This window comes from Mus caroli, unplaced genomic scaffold (assembly GCF_978045245.1).
Source record: "Mus caroli unplaced genomic scaffold, Mus_caroli_1 scaffold_18, whole genome shotgun sequence".
NCBI classification, from domain to species: Eukaryota; Metazoa; Chordata; class Mammalia; order Rodentia; family Muridae; genus Mus; species Mus caroli.
In genome coordinates, this window is record NW_028227273.1 from 69,366,795 (window position 1) to 69,387,252 (window position 20,458).

General features: G+C 54.4%; 3 protein-coding genes across 22 annotated transcripts in view; 2 read left to right on the forward strand and 1 right to left on the reverse strand.

Moving 5' to 3' along the window:
• Positions 1-1,622: 1,622 nt before the first annotated feature.
• Nherf2 (NHERF family PDZ scaffold protein 2) lies at positions 1,623-12,495 on the forward strand. 2 transcript variants are annotated; one of them, XM_021186466.3, is made up of 7 exons: positions 1,623-1,999; positions 4,166-4,366; positions 9,634-9,813; positions 10,032-10,185; positions 10,251-10,294; positions 11,121-11,183; positions 11,389-12,495. In XM_021186466.3, exons 1-7 carry the CDS (start codon positions 1,787-1,789, stop codon positions 11,545-11,547), a joined length of 1,014 nt encoding a protein of 337 aa, XP_021042125.1. In that variant the 5' UTR covers positions 1,623-1,786; the 3' UTR covers positions 11,548-12,495. The 2 variants fall into 2 exon arrangements, with proteins under 2 accessions (XP_021042125.1, XP_021042126.1); XM_021186467.3 differs by lacking the exons at positions 1,623-1,999; positions 4,166-4,366 and adding an exon at positions 6,475-7,183.
• A 459-nt stretch (positions 12,496-12,954) lies between these two features.
• Positions 12,955-19,060, reverse strand: Nthl1 (nth like DNA glycosylase 1). Of its 3 annotated transcripts, none has more exons than XM_021149551.2 (6): positions 18,899-19,060; positions 17,590-17,828; positions 16,864-17,034; positions 16,013-16,172; positions 13,252-13,357; positions 12,955-13,173 (listed from the first exon to the last, which is right to left on the reverse strand). In XM_021149551.2, the coding sequence occupies exons 1-6, from the start codon at positions 18,999-19,001 to the stop codon at positions 13,050-13,052; spliced, it is 903 nt and encodes a 300-aa protein (XP_021005210.1). In that variant the 5' UTR covers positions 19,002-19,060; the 3' UTR covers positions 12,955-13,049. The 3 variants fall into 3 exon arrangements, with proteins under 3 accessions (XP_021005210.1, XP_085689196.1, XP_021005211.1); XM_085833070.1 differs by having other exon boundaries at positions 18,990-19,039; XM_021149552.3 differs by lacking the exon at positions 18,899-19,060 and adding an exon at positions 17,897-18,878.
• A 78-nt stretch (positions 19,061-19,138) lies between these two features.
• Tsc2 (TSC complex subunit 2) overlaps positions 19,139-20,458 on the forward strand; it is a 35,661-nt gene continuing 34,341 nt past the window's right edge. For 15 of the 17 annotated variants that reach the window (XM_021150057.2, XM_021150058.2, XM_029471417.2 and 12 more), the window contains exons 1-2: positions 19,139-19,215; positions 19,650-19,816. In XM_021150057.2, coding sequence (XP_021005716.1) covers positions 19,679-19,816 — 138 coding nt within the window. In that variant the 5' untranslated portion in view covers positions 19,139-19,215; positions 19,650-19,678. Of the gene's footprint in view, positions 19,216-19,649; positions 19,821-20,458 lie in introns of those variants that run through there. The other 2 variants (XM_029471416.2, XM_029471421.2) reach the window with 2 other exon arrangements.

Genomic DNA, 20,458 nt, shown 5'->3' on the forward strand with positions numbered 1-20,458 from the left:
ATAGAGCCAGTGAAGGGCCCGAGGTTGGGGTGGGAAGAGGTCCCCTACCTTCCTCAATTCCTGGCTTAGAGATCTCCCATCTTGCCAACCTCTTTAGTGTGACCACAAAGATGCTGTTAGCAGATCTGGCAGGTTCCTGGTTATTCTGGGGGTAACTTCCAAGTTCCACAGGGATGGGATATACATAGTTTATACACATTAACCATCTCCATGGGCAATCAGCATTACGACAGGCTCAGTGAAACCAATCCTAAGCTAGAAAGACAAACTCTTTGGGTAAGCAGGCAGACAGATAGATGGAAGTGGTCAGTCAGGCCTGTGGCAGCATCAGCTAGAATCTGAAGAGAGGGCTGGGGGCAGGGAGCAACAAAGTATCCTCAGCCTAAGTGCCTTTCAGGAGCAGCGGCTAGGGTGTGGGTACCCAAGGGGCTGCTGCTGAGGCTGCTGCTGAGAGGCGGGTCCTAGTGCTTGGGTGGGGGTTGAAAGCCCCAGCTAAGGGTTCTGGAGAGAGGGGAGGGAGAGGAGAACACTGAGCTAGGACTGCTTCTTCTATTCACATGGGGAACTGTCTGAGCTGGCTGTACCTGACTCCGGGGGACCAGGTAAGTGAGGAGCTGTGGGCTGGGGAGAAGCAGGCTGTGGGTAAGCCTGGATCTCAGCTGTCTTATGTGTTAGGAGGATGCTTCAAGGTAAAAGTGCAGTCTCACAGTACTGGACTCTAGCAGAGGGTTTTCTCTAGGCCTCAGTTTCCTGATCTGTAAAATGGTCAGTTTTCTCTAGGGCTGTTTTTGGAAAACCATATAGGAATGCATAAGGGGTTTTCAGTGGGACTATTTTCCTGTAAGAGTAGATGAGAATTTAATCAATTGTAAATCTAAGTGCATTGGGACTATAGACCTAGGAACCGGGGATGGGAGCCCTGTGGGGCTTAATTTGGGACAGCTGATCACCACCTAGAGCTCAGGGGCCAAAGTCCTCAGTATGGTTCATACTAGGTCAAGAGGAAGACAGCACACACCTCCCATTTCTGCCAGATAAACTCATGTTCCCAAAGAGCAGGGAATACAGGAGACAGGATGTTTAATGGACAAACACTTCCTGGGAAGAACAAGGGGACACCTACTCGCTGTCCCTAAAGACCTTGTTTGCCGTGGTGTCTCTTTAAATTTTTATTCTTGCCTGTTGCTCTCTGGGTTGGGACAAGACAACTTCGGGGATCTAGAGGGAGCAGGCAGAACACTCTTGGTAGATAGAGGGTGGGGTACATCCCGAGGAAAGGGCGCAGTGGCACTTGCACTTCCCCTCTGGCCTCTGTGTAGAGTGTCTCTGACAAGAGGCTTCCCATTTCTGGAACCTCTCTCACTGTACCATATGCAGGTGTCTAAAAAAGTGGTTCCTGGACAGAAGCCAAAGGTGCTGGCGCTACGGAGGGTGGCCAAAATGGGTTAAGATAGGACTCCCAGGGACTCGAGGGTTGCCCGACCAAGCAATCCCACTCCTTGGTCCTAGGGTTTCTGGGCGCCCAGGCAGGGGCCTAGCTAGCGGGGCTTGGGTTAGGGCGGGGGCAGCCAGGAGGGCGGGGAAGGGGCGGGCGCGGGGGCGGCGCTGCAGCAGGAGCAGGGGCCAGGGCCAGAGCCGAAGCTGGAGCCCGAGGCGACGCGAGCTGAGCAGGAGCCACCGAGGCCGCTGCCTGCTCTCCCGCCCGCGCCTCCGCCGCCTCCGCACTCCAGCCTGCGGGTGGTGTGAGCCGTGGCCAGTCGCGGCCGGCCAGGGGGCAGCGGGTGCCATGGCCGCGCCGGAATCGCTGCGGCCCCGCTTATGTCGCCTGGTGCGCGGAGAGCAAGGGTACGGCTTTCACCTGCATGGCGAGAAAGGCCGCCGTGGCCAGTTCATCCGGCGCGTGGAGCCAGGCTCCCCAGCCGAGGCGGCCGCGCTGCGCGCCGGGGACCGCCTGGTTGAGGTCAACGGCGTCAACGTAGAGGGCGAGACGCATCACCAGGTGGGTCCCTGCGCTGCGCCCCGCCCCCCGGTTCCCTCCTAGGGGCGCGTCCCTACAGCGCTGGCCAAGATGCCTACGACCACCCTTCTGCGTGCCGTCTGGTGAGACCCAGCAGGGGTCCCATGGGGGCCTGCTGTTTGGGTGTCGAGGTGTGGGACGTGGCCCGCCAGCTGGCCTCCTGGTGAGGAAGCTCAGTCCTGCACAAGCGGGGGAGGGAGGACATCCTGGTAGGGAGGGGCCGCACTGCGGCTACTCTGGCCAGGGCCCTGGCTGCTTCTGCTAGTTTTGGCCTCCGTGTGCCATGGAGGGGGAGGAGGTGGCTAAGGCACCTTGTGGCCTTGTGGTATAGATGCTTTTCTGTCAGTGTGTGAGTTATGTGTGTGTGCTCTCAGGTCTCTCTGGGGTCATCCATATGAATACACTACCCAAGTGTTCCAGGAGTGGATGAAAACATACTTGTGTCAGGGCTGGAATGTGTGTCTAGGGTTGTGTGGACACATCAGGCATGTGTGCTGGTCTCTCTCTCTCTCTCTCTGTGTGTGTGTGTGTGTGCGCGTGCGCGCACGCCTGCTTGCCTGGTTACACTAGTGTACTTTTCATGGGCTTGTGTGTCTGGGTCTGGTGGAGTTGGCTCTAGTGGCAGCGATTCCTTGGGCTCAGAAAAAGCCTCTTCCTGGGTGGCTGCCTGGCCCTGTAGAGGTCACTGTATAGCCCTTGCTCTGCAGCAGCAGGGGAAGGAGGAGAGATGATCCGGCTGGTCTCTCTGCAGGTTCTACCTCTGGAGTGTCTATATCCCACCTAGGGGTAGATACAGTTAAGACCATGGTTACACTTCAGCCTCCCTCCACCTTTTCTGTTCTGGAACCCTAGTACCACTAAGTCCATGACCTATTGGAGTGGTTAGTCCTGAGGCCTGGAGAAAGCAGTGGTTCGTTGCTGGACTGAGTTGAACTTCTATCTCCCCAGCGACCAGTAGGTAGACTACAGTGACCACTGGATTTGGCTGTGTGCTGAAGAGTTTGGGAGTGAAGCCCAGTGGTTGGCTTAAAAAGCAAGGGAGAGACTGGCAGAGTTGATGTCATCTGCCTCTTGCAGTCACTGAAATGCACCTGTTTATCCCAGGTCTCTAAAGACCTTCACCTAGAGCCACATTAGACTCCTACTGCTCAGAGAGATAGGAGCCAAAACCACGACCCCCATTCTGCTGATAGCGACTGTGGTGACTGGCTTGGCTCCCATGGCAGAAGCATCAGAGAGCTGGCATCCTTCTGTCTGTTGGTCATGGGGAGAGAGGATGAGCACTGAGGGGCCAGGTACAGACTGGCCCGGGTAGGGCCTTCTTATCTGTGGTGGTATGTGCTCCATGCAGTAGTGCTAGAGAAGCCGTCTCTTCACTCTCAGGCTGTAGGGGTGGATCTTGCATGGTCCACGGTGACCCACACCTCACAGACACCCAACCAGATAGACACACAGATGGCTGTAAAGCCACATCTGTTCTGCTGCTGTACCTGATGGATGTGAGCACCTTAGAATTGTCTTCACCTCTTTGCAGGTCCAGCAGGGATGGATTTCTAGTCCTGATCTGGAGGCAAATTGAGGTTCTAGAACTTGTTGGGCGTTAGATTCACACTGCGTCTCGGAGAAAGAAATAAGCCCAAATACTCACACTGGGGCCAACAAAGACATTGCTCTCTCCTACCCCTGGACCAAAGAACAGACTTTAAAATACACACACACACACACACACACACACACACACACACACACCACATACGAAAAGCGTACACATATGCACACACATACAGATAAGCCTGCACACATGCATAGACCAGATTGAAATCCTGAAGCTCACCTGAACAGATTTGGATTCTCCCATCTGGCTGTTCCTAGCAGTCTTCCTGTGCTCACGTGAGCTGGGTGCAAGGCCACAAGAGAATCCTGAAGTACTTGCAGCCTGGGCCCTAGCTACAGGGAGAAGAGGGAGGGAACTGCTAGAAACTGGGGGTGGGGGGTGGAGCCCGCAGGCCTCTCAGGCCAGCTACCCACCCCTGGCAGGCCAACCCCTGCCCCTCTGTCCATGTCTTGGCCTAGCCGGGAGTGATGCCCTACCCATGTGCTGCCCGGGGTGTTGGCTGCTAACCGGGTCCTGCTTCGCACCCGTTTCAGGTGGTACAGAGGATCAAGGCTGTGGAGGGGCAGACCCAGCTGCTTGTGGTGGACAAGGAGACCGATGAGGAGCTCTGCCGGCGGCAACTGACCTGCACTGAGGAGATGGCCCATCGAGGGCTTCCCCCAGCCCACAACCCCTGGGAGCCAAAGCCGGACTGGGCATGCTCGGGCAGCCTTGGCTCGGACACTGGCCAGAAGGTATGGTAGGCTGTGTCTGTGGGAACAATGAGCCTTTCCCAGAACTACAGTCACTGCCTCTTGATAACAATCTTCCTTTTGGTCACTTCTACAAGCCTCCATTTCCTCTTAGGGCTCTGTACCTTCTGCAGTAACGGCTCTCTATGCCACTGGTGAGCACTGCAGCAGCTTGTTTGCCTTTGTCCTCTTTGGTGGAGGTTCCAGGGACTGAGGAGCTCTGAGAGGAGCTGCTGGAACTTTAAAGGATGCATGCCCATGTTGGGTGTCTGTCGTCCTGGATTTGTCCATGTCTCTGTCTGAAGCATCCCGTCTAAGCCATCTATGTGCTCTGAAGCCCTTGGGTGGATTAGATCCTGCCGCAGGTTCCTGCCGCTGCTGTAGCCGGGCAGCGATGGGGGTGGGTGGAGTGGGTGGGTTCCAGAACACAGGGGCTTCCTAGGGAAAGGAGGTCAAGGCAAGGACACACATGCAGGCGCTTCTTATGAGGACCCACTTACAGCTCGGCTGGGTTCCAGTTCCTGTCCTTGCTCCCACTTCCCACCTGTGCAGAAACCCTTTGTGCTGCTGTCCCATGGCCCTGGCTGGGGAGCTCCTCCCTGGAGCCCCTCCCCTCATCTTTATCCTTCCAGGCTAGGAGACCCCAATAAAACAATGGAGAATCCATTCCACCTTTTTTTAGGTAGCTACTTATTCTACTTCTTGGAGGATCTAGTATTGTTGTTTCTTTTCTTTTCTTTTCTTTTCCTTTCCTTTCCTTTCCTTTCCTTTCCTTTCCTTTCCTTTCCTTTCCTTTCCTTTTCTTTTCTTTTCTTTTCTTTTCTTTTCTCTTTGTTTTTTGAGACAGGGTTTCTCTGTGTAGCCCTGGCTGTCCTGGAACTCACTTTGTAGATCAGGCTGGTCTCGAACTCAGAAATCCGCCTGTCTCTGCCTCCTGAGTGCTGGGATTAAAGGCGTGCGCCACCACTGCCAGGCTTTGTTGTTTCATTTGTCTTCTAATTATTACTTGAGCCAAGCAGTTCCTCACATCCAACTTTGAGAACCACTGGCTTAGGTCGAGGGAGTGTCAGGTTTGAAATTTCTGGATGTGTTTCAGACCTTAACATTTACCTCTGACTTCACCCAGATGTCTCCTACTGGTTAGGCCTGTGCTAGTCCCTGTGGGACCTGTCTGGAGGCTGGGAGATGACATCCCCAGTGGTAAGGCCAACCTGGGCCAAGGTCTGTGCTTTGCATCTGTTGGATTCTTTCCCTCAGAGGCCTGCAGGCAGGCAGGTGCCAAGCCTGGAATCTAGATTCTGTCCTCTGGCTGGGCTGCTTAAGATCAGGAATCTTAGTAGGAATTTTGTGGGAAGAAGATGGTGCCAGGCCCACCTTCCTCTGGCTGGGGACTAGGAGTCTCCCTTTTTCCCAAGCACCCCTTTCTCCTTCTTAGGAAGAACACCACCCCCCCCAGCCTCAGGCGTGTGTCCATTCATTTAGAAGCAAACATCTCAGTTCACCTTCCTGTGGAAAAATCCACCCTAGGGCTTTATCTGGAGATGGGGTGGCCCAGGCCTCTTGGCTGTGGGTGGGTCCTTCCCCGGCTCTGCTATTTCAGGCTTGGAGGGGCTGCAGGAAGTTCTAGGAGGGGGCTTCCCTTGGGTGTATTTTTAGAGGAACAAAAGGGGGTACAATGGACTTGTCCCATTGTAGATGGTTCAAACCTGGGAACAAGGACTTCAGGAGGCAGAGGAATCCAAGGGACACCCTTAGCCTGGAAGAGAAAGGGGAGTGGCATAAGACCTCTCCACACCAGGTTTAGAGACAGCCTGCCTCATGAGCCTCTGGAGCTGGTGTAGGTGCTGCAGAGGGTTCCCCTGACTCTGTGGTGTTGAGCGCTGATGGGGGTACTGGTGCCTGGACAGACCAGTGAGGCCTATACGTATGCCTCTGCTCTGTTGCAGGGTGGGTGCCCACTGAGCACCTCCACGGGAGGCTGGGGCCTTTTCCTCCCCCTGATCTTGTGTTCTCTGTCCCAGCCTGCCTGACAGGGGAGGTGGGACGAGGGAGAACACTGATATGTCTGCCCCTCCCTTTGGGGGTGGGAAGGCCTAGTCAGTGGTGACTCAGTCCCAGGCCATTCAGGGCTGGGGGTGGCTGCAGCTGCAGCCAGCTGATTCTAGCACTGATGACAGGGACAGCCCCCAAACAGAGACCCAGCAGCTAGCAGTGCCAGGGACAGGGAGGTAGTGGTGGACCTTGCCCTTCCACCCTTGGGTCCTACCATGTCTGCACCTCCTGGGGGACATGGTGGACTGAGTTATGGCTGACACAAGTCTGCAGGTGTCGGGTTCATGGGATAGAATGGTCTGAGCAAAGTGATAGCATGACCGCTTTGGGGGCTCCCCCAGGTCCTGCTGTTCCTCTTCTCCCTTCCCCCATCCACTGTCTTCTGTTCTCCAGCCAAGGTCCCCTCCCTTGACTCCCTGTCTCCACTGCCCTGGGTCCTGGAGCAGGGCAGGGCCTCCAGCAGCTTCCTTCCTTCCTTTCTTGGGACGGAAACCAAGCTGGGTGGGGGGGACGCCGGACAGGGGAGGGGGTTCAGTAACCACCCTGCTACCCAAAATGAGTCAGTGCCTATGTCCCCACCCATCCCCAGGGAACCTGGGCCACAGTGGGAGGTAGATAAGTGGGGTGACAGTCTCAGCTGGTCCAAGAAATCTGGCCACCTGCTGCCAGCGCTCCTAGCCCCTTCTCATGGCTCGCTCCAGGACTAGCATGCTGCCTGCCTCAGCCCCAGGAGCCCCTCCTGTGAACACTCAACTGGGGCTTGCTCAGGTCAGATGGGATGAGGCAGAGCTGAGCTGGGCAGTCAGGACCCCAGCTTTAGCTCAATCTCTGGGGAAGGGCAGGGAACTCGGGGATGTTTATGCCTACAAGATGGACCCCAAGAAACAATGGGGGCCTTTCTCTGCTGGGGCTGGTGAGTCATTATCTGGTGGGGGGCAGAGCCTGGCTCCCAGGGCACCCCCTTATCTGCCTTGTCTGGCTGTAGGTTCAGTGTGGGGAGGACTGGGGTTTGCCCAGCTCTATGGCTATGTGTCTCAGAGCCCGTGGGAGCCAGAGGGCCTGTCTGAAGAAGGCAGGAAGTGTGCTCAGGGCTAGGGCTGGGAGGAAGAATTCCAGCAATGCACCCCTCCCGCTGTTTGCTGGGGCACCCTACCCCCACTTGCTTGCCTCTTGTCTCCCCCACAGGCTTGGGGGAATCTTTCAGTCCTTGAGGGTCTTATGCCAGGCCTGTCAGCTGGGACTCTGCCTGTGGCCAGAGATGGTTTAGGCTAGTTAAGAATCGTTAGCCTGTGCTGAGAGGATGGTGTTTTGGGTTGGGGCTGAGGGGTTGGCCAGAACAGCCACCTCTCAGGAATGGCCCCTAGTTTCATGGCCACAGTAGCGTGCCAAGTCCTGCTTCCCGTTTGGGAGCCCCAAGAAACCCTGCCCTGTAAGCCTCAGAGGTCGTGGGAAGAGGTCACAGGGCCAGTGCCGCTGTGGATCTAAGTTTGCATGTGTGTGGGTGGCTGTGTGTGTGTCTGTGTTGTTTGTTTATGAGCATAAGCCTGGATGTCTTGTCTCTATGGCCACATGATGTGGCCCTGTCTGTTGGGACACGACTTTGTGCCAGGAGTGGTCACACATTCCCTTGTACTGTTTTGGACTGGCTTCTGTCTCTACTCCAGTCTCTTCCCTGTGAATTAGCCTCTGGCTGTCCCAGGCTGATGGTGAGGGGCTCTCAGGGCCTTGCCCCAAAGCCTGTATCTTCAGCTATGTCTTTGAGAGTTCTATGTAGTGGGGTTTTGAGGATTTTTGAAGCCTTATAACCCTGAGTTCAGGCAACATTGCCTGCCTGAGCCCCCAGGGGACAACTTAATCTGTAATTGTTGGTGTGATGGGACAGACGTGGCTGTGCTCGAAAGCTCTACAGGAGAGTCCAGATGAAGAGCCAGCTGGGCTTTGGGATCAAGGAAGGAGTCCTGAACGCAGGCAAGACAGAAAGAGAGTGTCCAGGTTGAAGGGCTATCCCAGAGTCCTAACGCTAGGAATGGCCCTGCATAGAAGAGGGTGCTTATTCCTGCCGCCCATGGAGGGCTTGGAGCTAGCATGGTGGTATAGGCCTATAACCCAGCACTCAGAACCTAAAACAAAAAGATCGCTTTGACTTGTGAGTTTAAGGCTAGCCTGGGTTAAAACATGGGACCTTCTCCCCAAAACTCCGTAAGAGGGGTGGCAGTAGTAGGCAGCAGGAGTGTAGAGAAATGCGGGCTTAGGGAAAGACAGTTACCTGAGACTTAGAGATCTGCCCTGAGACGGGAAGGATCAATCCTTCCAGTTCTAGAGTCTCTCAGCATCAGCCATGAGGGGGTAGGGTAGTAGTGGAAGGTGAGGAAATGCCCCCTGCTAGCACACTGTCACCTGCACTCATACCCAGAAACCTGAGCTGCCACCTGTCTGCCCACCCCGGCCACTGGCTCTGTGTAACTGGGCACCGGCAGCTGCTGGCCATTCAGCAGCACCATCTCTGACTTGGCCCCTGGCTGGGGTGGGGGGTCAGCAGGCTGGCCCCTGCCTGTATAACCTGCTGGCCCAGAGACCTACTGCAGGATGCCAGAGGTAAAGAAGGGCAGCCTGGGGCAGTGGGGGGATTCCCTGTGTGTCCCATGGGCCCTTCCATGTTGTGAGTTAGGAAACACCATAGGCTAGGACTGGGAACCATTGGATCTTTCTTATTTGCCACCCCTGCTTTCAGGCCCATGGGGTTTGGGCAGCGGCTCCAGTTAGTGTTGGAATTCTAAAGCAAACAGCTGTCACACAGCCAGGGAGCCTCTCGAAGGCCTGAGAAGAAGACAGAGCTCCTCGGGCCTCCAGGGTACTAACCCTAGAGATGGGGGCAAGAAGAGAGACAGGGGAGGCAAAACCCAAAGGTACAGTCTTCCTGGAGCCTCTGATGGGGCACTTATCCCTCCGGGTTCCTTCTAGAGCCCTAGGGTATGTACAGTGCCCCCTAGGAATTCTTGCACAGGTCCTGCCAGCAGCTGGCTCATTAGGTGTTTACATGTTTGGTAACATGCTTTGTCCCTAGCCCCAGCTAAAGCTGTGTAATAGGTAGCTTCCTCACTAAACCCCTCACTCACAGGGCACATAGTGTCATCAATGAAACCTGGGATTGGTCCCTTAGAGCATAAGGGCTGAGAGGCTGCGGGTAGAGCCTGATGTCACCTCTTATGGGTCTACAGGATGTCAATGGGCCCCCAAGAGAGCTGCGTCCCCGGCTCTGCCACTTGCGAAGGGGACCCCAGGGCTACGGGTTCAACCTGCATAGTGACAAGTCCCGGCCTGGCCAGTACATCCGCTCTGTGGACCCTGGCTCTCCTGCTTCTCACTCTGGCCTCCGTGCCCAGGATCGGCTCATTGAGGTACCCTGGGTCCCCGTGTATCTGTATGTCCCTGAATGTCCATGTATGGGCCCTGGGTCCCTGCAGGAGGAGGGAAGACACAGGGAACTTGAGCTGGCACTCTTCTTGCTGCTTTGGCTGCTGGTGGCTTCGATGAATATTTGATGGCACACCTGGCTGGGTGGCACTGGGCCGACTGGGCCCCTCAGGCCTTTCTGACCCTGTGTGGGTGGCGGCAGGTGAATGGGCAGAATGTGGAGGGGCTGCGGCATGCCGAGGTTGTTGCCAGAATCAAGGCACAGGAGGACGAGGCCCGGCTGCTGGTAGTCGATCCTGAGACTGATGGATACTTCAAGCGGTTGAGGGTCGTACCCACTGAGGAACATCTAGAAGGTAGGTTGTTGCCCTTCGGGGCAGAGGGTAGGGTCAGTGCAGCCACTAACTTACTGTCCCCACAGGTCCACTGCCATCACCAGTCACGAACGGGACCAGTCCTGCCCAGGTGAGAGGGTGGGCTCAAGTGACCATCCGTATACCTCTACTTCTTCTTCTTCTTCTTCTTCTTCTTTTTTTTTTTTTTTTTGGTTTTTCGAGACAGGGTTTCTCTGTGTAGCCCTGGCTGTCCTGGAACTCACTTTATAGACCAGGCTGGCCTTGAACTCAGAAATCCACATGCCTCTGCCTCCTGAGTGCTGGGATTAAAGGCGTGCGCCACCACCCCTGGCTATACCTCTACTTCTGTCCCCAGACATGATAGAAGCTGCTTCTCGAGACCTCTTACAGTTGTGAAACCAACTGGCCTGGTTCCCTCAAAAATACCCTCTGTGCTAGCAGGCAGTGCTCCCAGCACTTGGGAACCAAAAGCAGACAGATCTCTGAATTCAAGGCCAGGTCTACAGAGTGAGTTCTAACGCAGCCAGAGCTGCCCAGAGAAACTGTCTCAAAACAGAACAAATAGCCACTGTGGATCCTGTATGGGGTTAGCACCAGCTCAGATGCACAGTGTGGGCAGATACTGGGGTCCTGGGCCATCTTTCCGTGCCTTGTCCCTACATGACTACTGAGTGGTCTTTACCTTCTTGGGACACCATCCTGCTTTGACAACAGGTGAATTCACATAGCTGATTCCCATCTCCACAGCTGCTCCCCGTATCGTGACTTCTCAGGTTGGACTTGCCCATCTGCTGTTAGGTGCCAACTATGCCCTGGCCCGAAGTGTGCTTTTGAATAAGAACTAGCTGCAGCTGTATGTGTGTGTGTGCATGTGTGTAGATCTGGGTGCACCAGGATGGGGATGCTGAAAGCGCAACCTATCCTTGGTTTCCTAGCTCAATGGTGGCTCTGTGTGCTCATCCCGAAGTGACCTGCCAGGCTCAGAGAAGGACAATGAGGTAACTGCCGTGATGCTCACACATGGGGCTTCAGAGGCCTTTAGAGTGGATCTCTGTGGAGACACCTACCAGGATGGTAGGGCTACCACTTCCAAGAAGCCTTTTGGGCTAGTTCCCCAAACCCTCAGGTGGCCCCTGGTGTAAGGTCCTTAGAAAGGTGGCTGCCACCGGTATGGCTCACTGTTTGTACCTTGCCTGCCCCCAGGATGGCAGTACCTGGAAGCGAGACCCCTTCCAGGAAAGTGGCCTCCACCTGAGTCCCACAGCAGCCGAGGCCAAGGAGAAGGCTCGAGCTACTCGGGTCAACAAACGGGCACCACAGATGGACTGGAACCGGAAGCGAGAGATCTTCAGCAACTTCTGAGCCCCTCTCTGCCTGTCCAGGGGTTCCAGGGTCTCTTCCTGCTCGGACCTCGGGCCTCTCCAGAGCTTCCCAAGCCTCAGCAGACTGGAGGGTGGTATCACACCACCCAGAAACCAACCCATGACCCCATGAACCCTTGTCTTGTCCACTGGGTGCTGCGGTGGTCATAGCACGATCAGAGAGGAGAGAAACCCAGAGAAGAGAGAGACAGAGATAGACAGCCAGCCAAGATAGACACGGAGACAGAAACAGTGAGAGAGGGGGGAGCTGTGCGTGGTGGTCTGCCAAGGGCCTCTGCCATCCTGCCTCAGGCCTGCTGACGGAAAGGAATTCATGTTTTCGCTTTTTTTCCTAAACAGTCTCCAGCTCCACATGTTTCTAGTTAATAGTGGAGCCCCCTCCCCCAACCCCTTGGGACTCACTCTAAATAATTGCAATAAAACAAAACCTTTCTCTGCAAACCCTTTCTTACCCACCCTGTCAGCAGCGCCTTCCTGAGCAGAGACCAGGGAACAGGCAGTCAGGGACCTCAGGGCCAGCTGTGCCTGGAGGAGCTGTCCCTCTGTCCCATCCCTCACATGGGATGGTCCCTAGGCCAGGCCTCTCTTCTCTGCCTAGCTACCCCTGTGCTACCTCCCACATGCTGGGTTCTGGAATGCAGAGCCTAGGCTCTCTGAGGGGCCAGAGGATGGGTGTTCCATGACTTCGTAAGAGGGCAGCCTCCGGACAAGCCCCTTATCCTGCTCTGCAGCTCCAGGGCCTGGAATCGTGGGTCTGTGTGAGCCATTCCCAGGTATGATCCTGGGCTCCTGGGCCTGTCCCCTGCCTTATGCCTACCTGGCTCCTACCCTCCACCCTCGACTCCCCAAACTCACTCACTGGCACTGCAGTCTGCCTCATAAGCCATAGCGCACGCGCGCCCTCAAATTAAACAGGCCTTGCCTTGAACTCTGGCGCCTGTGTGTTTTCTGAATCTTCAGTTGAGGGGTAGGGGTGAGGAGTAAGGCCCATTCCAGAAGACCTTTAGGTGAGTGAGGAACAACGTCATCCTCTCCTACCCCTGTGTCAAGTCCTGAGTCTAGAGTTCCTCTGTTAACATGGGGTGGGTTCCAGGCACAGGCCAAGTGCGAGTTCGGAAGCTAGGTCCAGAGGAGTGTTGGGCCACAGGACAGTGTGTGAGAGTTCACAGGGATGCTTCCCCCATAGGCTTCCCAGCAGCTGGCTGCAGCTGGCTCTGTTTCCTCCCTCCTCGGTTTATGTTCCCCTCCCTTCACTCCCTCCCTCACTGTCCCCACACAGCCTCTCAGGCGATCCTGCCCCCACACGGGATTGGAGCGGACACACTGCATCACACACATGCTTTTCCGCCTGATCTGAAGCCAACAGGGCAAGAAATCAACTGTGAAAAACTTCCCAGGTTTATTGCAAACACCCCTCAAAGTTTATCACCCTGCCCCACAAAGGCACCTCACAGACACTAGCCAGAGGGAGCCCTATGACCCTTAGAGGTCCTGGGCAGCAGGGCACAGGGCCTTGTTGAGGCAAGCCTGACATCTAGGATGGACAGGAAGACAGATCTGTTGGCCGAAGCCTACCAGTAGTCCATTGACCTCACTCCACAGCACCCTGTGAGGGTAAGAGGAAGGTCAGTGTGGATGACAGCAGGACACCTCCCTCCCCCAAGCTCACCAAGCTACACTGTACCTGGGTAGCCACTCTTCCAAGTTCTTGCGTGTCTCTTCTGGAGTCTTGGTCATCTTCTTGGTCCACCTCAGTCTGTTGGCTATTCTGTGCACATGTGTGTCCACTGCTGCTTGGAGACAGGGCAGGCTGAACAAGGGCACTCTGCCAGCTGGACTGTGTCCCTATCCCAGTCCCCGGTCCTAAGCAAGTGTGGCTAGGTGACAGCCCAAGGTCCCTCTCATGAGAGCAGGTACAGTAAGTATGTGCAGTGGCTGTCTGAGTGAGCCCTCAATCTGGCGTGTAAGCAGCCTGGTTTTTGTTTGTTTTTGAGACAGGGTCTTTCTTCAAGGCCTTGACTATCCTCCTAGAATTCACTATGTAGACCAGGTTGGCTTCAAACTCAAGAAATCCACCTGCCTCTGCCTCCCAAGTGATGAGATTAAAGGCTTGCAGGTGGATCTCTGAGTTTAAAGTCAGCCTGGTCTGTGAAGTGAGTTCCAGGACAGCCAGGGCTACAGAGAAACCCAGTTTCAAAACAAGACAAACGAAACAACCAAAGGGTATATAAGGCAGGCATGGTGGTTCCTTCCCAGCACTTAAAAGGTTTAAGTAGCAGTGCTCTGAATTCAAGGCGAGCTTGGGGTACAGAGTAAGGCTGTCTCAAACAAACAAACAAACAAACAAACAAACAAACAACAAAAACAAAACACCTCTATCCTGGGAAAAACAAAACAAGCCCCAAACCCCAAAGTGTGAACTCTTAGTCTAACTCCAAGAATGAGGCCTGGATTGGAAAGGGCCTTCCTCTGCTTCCTCTGCTCCATCTTCCGGGTCCTACGGCCCCTTCCAGACTATCCACTGGCTTTGAGCACTGGACAGGGTGGCAGAAGCTTGGCCCTGTGGGTCACTGTTGCAGAGGTAGCTGGTACCTGCTACTAAATTACTGGGGACAGAATGTGGAGCAGGATCAGGGTGGCTCCAGCTGTGTTCCAATCCCTGCTCCCATCCGCTGGCCACCGTAGGGATTCAGCCTCATGCCTTCACTGGGGGCTCCTGCTAAGCCACCTGCTCAACTGCAGTGCCTGCCTTTCTGTTCCAAAGGTTTGTCAAACAGCTCGCTAGTCCCCATGCCAGCTCCCTGACGTGCTAACTGTCTGGGGAAAGGCTGGAGGTGCAGGCTGAGGGGTCATATCATGGAAGCCTTAGCCTTTTCCTTCTCAGTGTCACAGAGGCAAGACTACTCATTAGAACCCCAGAGGCCCAACACAGGACCACATGCATAAACCTCCCATGTTGGCCCTCCCATGCATTTGTGGTGTTACAGAGGGCAGTCACTTCACTGGAGGCGAACTCAAGCTCAGAGAGGCCCTATTTTGATCTAAGGTCACCCAGCTGCAAAGGTCAGAACTCCAGAGTTCCAGCTTTTTCATTTGAGAGAACACATTTTCTCCTCAGGAGGCAACCCTAGGGCTCTCACAGCAGGTAGACTACAGAGAAGTGGGTGGACTCAGCCCTTGTTCTGACCACTGGATGCATAATTCCCTGCAGGGCCCTTCCCCCACAGAGCTACCCAACAAAGACACTCCCTACTCCTGGGACACAGGCAGCTGAGGACACCAGCTAGATAAGCTCAAGTGTCAATTAAGAGGCTGCTGGTGGCTTTGGGAGCGGAGGAATGGAGACTGAGGCGGGAGGCCTCACCCACTTCCGACCTGGCCTGGCTCTTCTAATGCTCGCTGTTCTTCAGTGCCAACAAGCGGTCACCAGCTTCCAGTCAAAGCCCTGGGCCCCTAGCTGCCCTCTACCCACTGAGCAGTGCTAAAAGGCCTTACCAGCTTAGAAACCTCTGACGGAATCCCTCCATTGGGCACATGCAGGAGCCAAGGGTTGGGGGCCCAAAGAGAGTTCAGGACTAAATCTTGTTTTTTCAATGTGACCACAGGAGTCCCGACAACTCTAGGCAGCACCTCCATCACTGCCCCAGGGAGGATGTCTTCAACCTAGCTACACCAAGGTGCTTCAAATGCTACCAGACGATACTCAGAAAAAGGATGCCAGACATCACTGTCCATTCTCATCCCACAAGACCACCTTCCTCTTCCTCCACCATGACATCAATTTGCCCCACCCATTCTAGAGCTTTCTGGTGTCGTTACTCAGCTTTATGGTCACTCTTCCTTCTGTCTGGGACACACTTCCACCTCTTGGTCCCGCTAACTCACAAGAAACTCTAAACTGAAACATGACCTCAGAAAGATTTCCTGGGGTTAGGCACAATCAAGCATGATTATAAGCCCGGGATTTACGGAGCTGAGGCAGATTCGATGGGTGGTAGCGGTGCACACCTTTCAATCCTGGTACTTGGGAGGCAGAGGTGGGCAGATCTTGGTGAGTTCGAGGCCAGCCTGGTCTACAGAGTGTGTTCTAGGACAGCCAGGGCTACACAGAGAAACCCTGTCTCAAAAATAAAACAAACAAACAAACAAATACCACCCCCCAAACCAAAACCGAAAGGTTTCCCTGACCCCTGAAGCCTAAGTCAGGCTCCACAGTATGTGCACATCAGCTGGCTTCAAATCCCTCACAGAGATCAGCATGCAGATGGAACCCGGCAAACGCAAGTTCTTGTCATCAGGACCCAGCAGTGTCAGTCTGCTCAACACTGACAGTACCCTTTTGATACTCTGGTTTGAGTCACAAAAACTTTGGGGAACCCCAGTAGAGCCCAAGAAGAATCAAGCTCAGAGCTGACTTCTCCCTCCTTGTGGTGCAAACGACTCACCTATGCCTGATATGGTCCCCCAGGCCACAGCCATAGCCAAGTGTGCCATCTTGGGCCCAACACCTGGCAAGGCTACCAGCTCAGGCACGGAAGCAGGGATATCCCCGTCGTAGCGCTGCTGCAGGATGGCTGTTGTCTGCCTGATGTATTTTACCTTGTTCTGAAAGATGGTGTGGGTCAGCCTTGGGGCAAGGCATAGCCTAATTGGGAGGACCTGCAAGTGCCCAGCGTCAAAGATCACCTGCCTATGTCCCACCTCTCCAGGAGGTGAAGAAGGCAGCAAAGAGGCCTGAAGGAACTCCTGGCAGGCCTCCAACACATAACTAGACCCCCCTCCCTCTAGTGTGTGGGAACCAGTTGGGGTCCTCTGCCTCAGTATTCCCTCCAGAGGCTAAGCGGTACCTAGACTCAATAGCACCTGGACCTCCAGGAAGGAAGGCTGGAGCCTGGGACTCCCCCAGGCAACCGACAGAACAGCTGGGTGGTTCCCATCCTGTGCCTGAGTTGAGAGGGCTATTTAAAACCAATCTGATAGACGGTGGCCCACGCAGTGCCAAGGGGAAGCGCCCTCCCCACAGATCCACCCACCTCCCAGGGTTCTGTGGAGTGACACAGTCTGGGGAGCCTAGGAGGGGAAGAAGGAAAGGAAGTGGAGGCAGCTGGGTGGGAGGGTAGAGAAATGAAGGGATGTGTAGAGGCACATCCCAGGAACTTCAGGGGCAGGGCACTAGCCCCATGGGATAGACCTGTGGCAAGTCAGAAGCATGAAGAGTCTCTGTCCTCAGAGATGCCCGCCCCACATCCTCAGAACAGTGCCCCCTCTTGGCTCTGTTGCCAAAGGTAATGCTTACCCTCCAGAAGCCCACAGGGTAGATGAGTCTGCCTAGTGTGTCATCATCGGTCTGCAGGATGCTTTCCACAGTCAAGCCCCGGGCCCGGAGCCGTTGCATGGCACCGGCTGTGACCTGGTCTTTGGTCTGGCTGGAGAGCATCAGCGACAGGAGTACCTGGTATCTCCTCACCTGCTTGTGCAAGAATGGGGCCAGGATGGTGACGGGTCCCAGGCAAGTCCCTTACCCATCTGTCTTGTCACATACTTCTATAGAGTAGCACGAAGCTCGGATGAATTGCTTGGAATCATACCTTGTATGGGATGGATATTAGACCATAGCTACTGCTACTGTTACAGTGTAACACTACTCATTTTATAGACAAGAAGGGCCAGAGTTAGAGATACTCAGGATACTAGGATCAGAGGTGGTTAGCCCTATGGTTAGTCTAAGGAACCAACACAATGTAAGGGAGTCTGCTTCTCCTACATTATTGGATGCTCCCAAATGCACCACCACTGTGCACGAGGCTTCAAGTCTCAGGCACTCTGACATGCACGGTGGCCACAATGATTGACAGGTGATGTACGTTGTACATGTTCTAAGGTTATGGGAGGAGCGCGTCTTCCTGGGTATGTATGTATCCTCCTGTATGGCAGCAGGGAGAGCTGGCAGATCTTGCTCTTTTTCTGGAAGAGACCTAAAAGGAAGCAAGCACCTTGCTGGACAGGCGGAGGTGTTGCATACCTTCGGGGGGGCACTTGCATCATAGCAGTGCTCGGCGCCTAGCTGGTCCACAGGTGCATCCTTCTTGCTTCTCATGATACGGATGTTGGCCAGTTGCTGCTGCCAGTTCTGGGGCTCCCAAATGGGCACTTTGAGAGGCTCAGCATCTTCACCTTCCTCACCATTAGCCGCTTCATAGGCCACATGCATTTTCTGTGTTTTCCGTGGATGTCTCACAGACCTGTGGCTTTTTCTTCCTTCTGTAAAAAAGTGCCATTCAGTCTTTGGAGTGGGTTTTATATGAGGGTGGGGGAAGGGTGCTGCTTACCTGCCAATCCATATCCCCCACACTTGTTTGTGCAACTGTCCATTATCTACCACGCTGTGTACAGAAGTGCTGGGCTCTGCCCTTGTCACGACAGTACATGACAGTCTGACAAAGTGCCTGTTAGCACACCGACACTAGTAACAGCCTCTAGGATAATATAACCTCTCTCCTTTGTCCCAAGTCCTTTGAGTTACATTCAAGAGAACTTCTTTCTTCACACCCAAACTGGACAGTGCAACTCCCCTTTCAGAAATCGTTGCATTCAGGATGAGCTCCAAACTCTACTACTCTAAAGCATTTGCTGCCTTAACAGCATCAACACTTTCTGTGGCACTTGGCCCTTGCCAAGCCTCAGTCTGGATCCCAGCGGATCTCCACTACTGAACCGATTCTGGGAGACCATTGCTGCCTATGCACACTCCTGCTCTAGCCACTTATGTCTAAGTCCCAGGCGGGGACGTGCAGATAATTACTCCCTGAGTACTACTAGTTGGCACATAGTAGGTCCTTAGTGGCTACAGGACAAATACAATGAGTGCCATGCCCTTTCCTGTTTTCTCTCTGGGCCTGTTTTCTTTCAGAACCACCGTCCAGCTGGGAGAGAAGACTTCTAGCTGGGTGTGTTCTTGGCACACAGCCTGGCCCTACAAGAGAGGGAGGCAGCTCTGAGAACAGAGCTGTGTCCCACGGACAGCCTGGAGCAAGTAAATGTCCTAAGCTAGGCTGGTTGGACTAAAACTTTTCACTGGCGACAAGGGTGGATGAACACATCCAGAACCCAGTCTTACGGACCCCTGCAGACCCTGCGGGTCCCAGTCCCTTGGAAGAAGCTAGAAGTGGGGCCACGTGAGATTCAAGCGTGGCTTGAATTCAAGATTCAAGGCAGCTGCTTACTCCGCGGCGCCTAGAGTTTAAGTAAGATGCGGCGGCCCGGGACGCAAGCCTGGAGCCAAAGTTCCACGTTCCTCCTTTCCTCCAAAACGCCTGCAGGCGCAGAGCTACCTGCAGCAGCCTCTTGCGGGGCGAGCTCCTCCCTACACCCTTCCGACGCGATCCTAGTCGCGCGGCTCCGACTGCGAGTCACCATCCGCACCCCTGAGTTCATGCCTGGGCTGTAAACTACTCCTCCGAGCAGCCCGGCGGTCCCACCACTTGTTCAACGCGCACGCGGAACTACAATTCCCAGAGAGCTCAACGCAGATAGTCAGCAAAGCCTCGCCCCCGGAAGTACGGGTTGCGCTTCCGGCAGCTGCCCTGGGCCGGGGGTGTGAGCCCTTCCCTGGGTGCAGGAGGACCTGCGCGCGAAAGGCGCGCGCGGGGTGAGTAGCCCTGGAGGCTCTGACTGCTGGGGCGGGTTGCGATGGTTTGTGTGGTCGCGTCGCGATGGGGTGAGTGGAATTGGCCTTTCTGTGTCCAATCCTCCGCCGCGCCCACCGCTGACAAGTCCTAGCGCTCCAAGCCCTCCATTGCGGGTGTGAGCGGGCCTCTGCATCTGTTGTTCACGCGACAGATCCTCCTTAGCCTAGGGAGAACTAATGGCAATCAACAGGCGGGTCGCTAGAGTAAGCCTATACCTCCGGAGTTGATTTGTGGCTGAGTTCCTCCTGCATGGAGTTGAGTTGCCCCAGAGGCTGTAGGGAGGACAGGTTATTGCCTATCCTAGACCTAGGATTCTGGGGGTTCTCCTCGAGTGCAGGAGGGAGAACCTTTCCTGGGGTGTATCAAATAATATGTTTTTTTTTTTTCTGCACAGAGCAGTTCTCTAGTACTGCCCTGCCCACCATGGCCAAACCAACAAGCAAAGATTCAGGCTTGAAGGAGAAGTTCAAGATACTGTTGGGATTGGGAACATCGAGGCCAAATCCCAGGTGTGCAGAAGGCAAACAGACTGAGTTTATCATCACATCGGAAATCTTGAGAGTGAGTGAGTGGCCTCTGTCTTGGCTAGCCCAGCACAAAGGCTAGGAAGGCTGGGTTTGTCTGTCGTTGGGTTCTGTGGGAGATGGGTTGCTGGTAACCGTCTGCATGGGGCTGCTGTCCCCAGTACTGTGGAGACAGATATATGCCTGTCCTCAGGATCTTGGTGTCCTGCTTTAGCACACTTGCCTTAGAAGTTAGGTGTTGTATGAAAACTTATTTTGTTTATGGTAGATAGATGCCCTGTACTCTCTCAGCACGTGAGAGGTAGAGGAAATAGGATTATGAAGTTGGAGGTAACATAATTGTAACCCACCTGAGCTACAATAGTGAGACTGGGTCCTCCTCTCCTCAAAGATGTTCATTTCCTTTTTCGTTTTCTTTTTTAAATTTGAGATCCACCCTATCTTTTTAGGAACTTTAAAAAAATGATTTATTATATATATATACATATATATATGTGTATATATATATATACACACACATACACACACACTGTAGATGACACATCAGAAGAGGGCATCAGATCCCATCACAGATGGTTGTGAGCTACTATGTGGTTGCCGGGAATTGAACTCAGGACCTCTGGAAGAGCAGTCAGTGCTCTTTAATCACTGAGCTATCTCACCAGCCTCGAGATCCAGC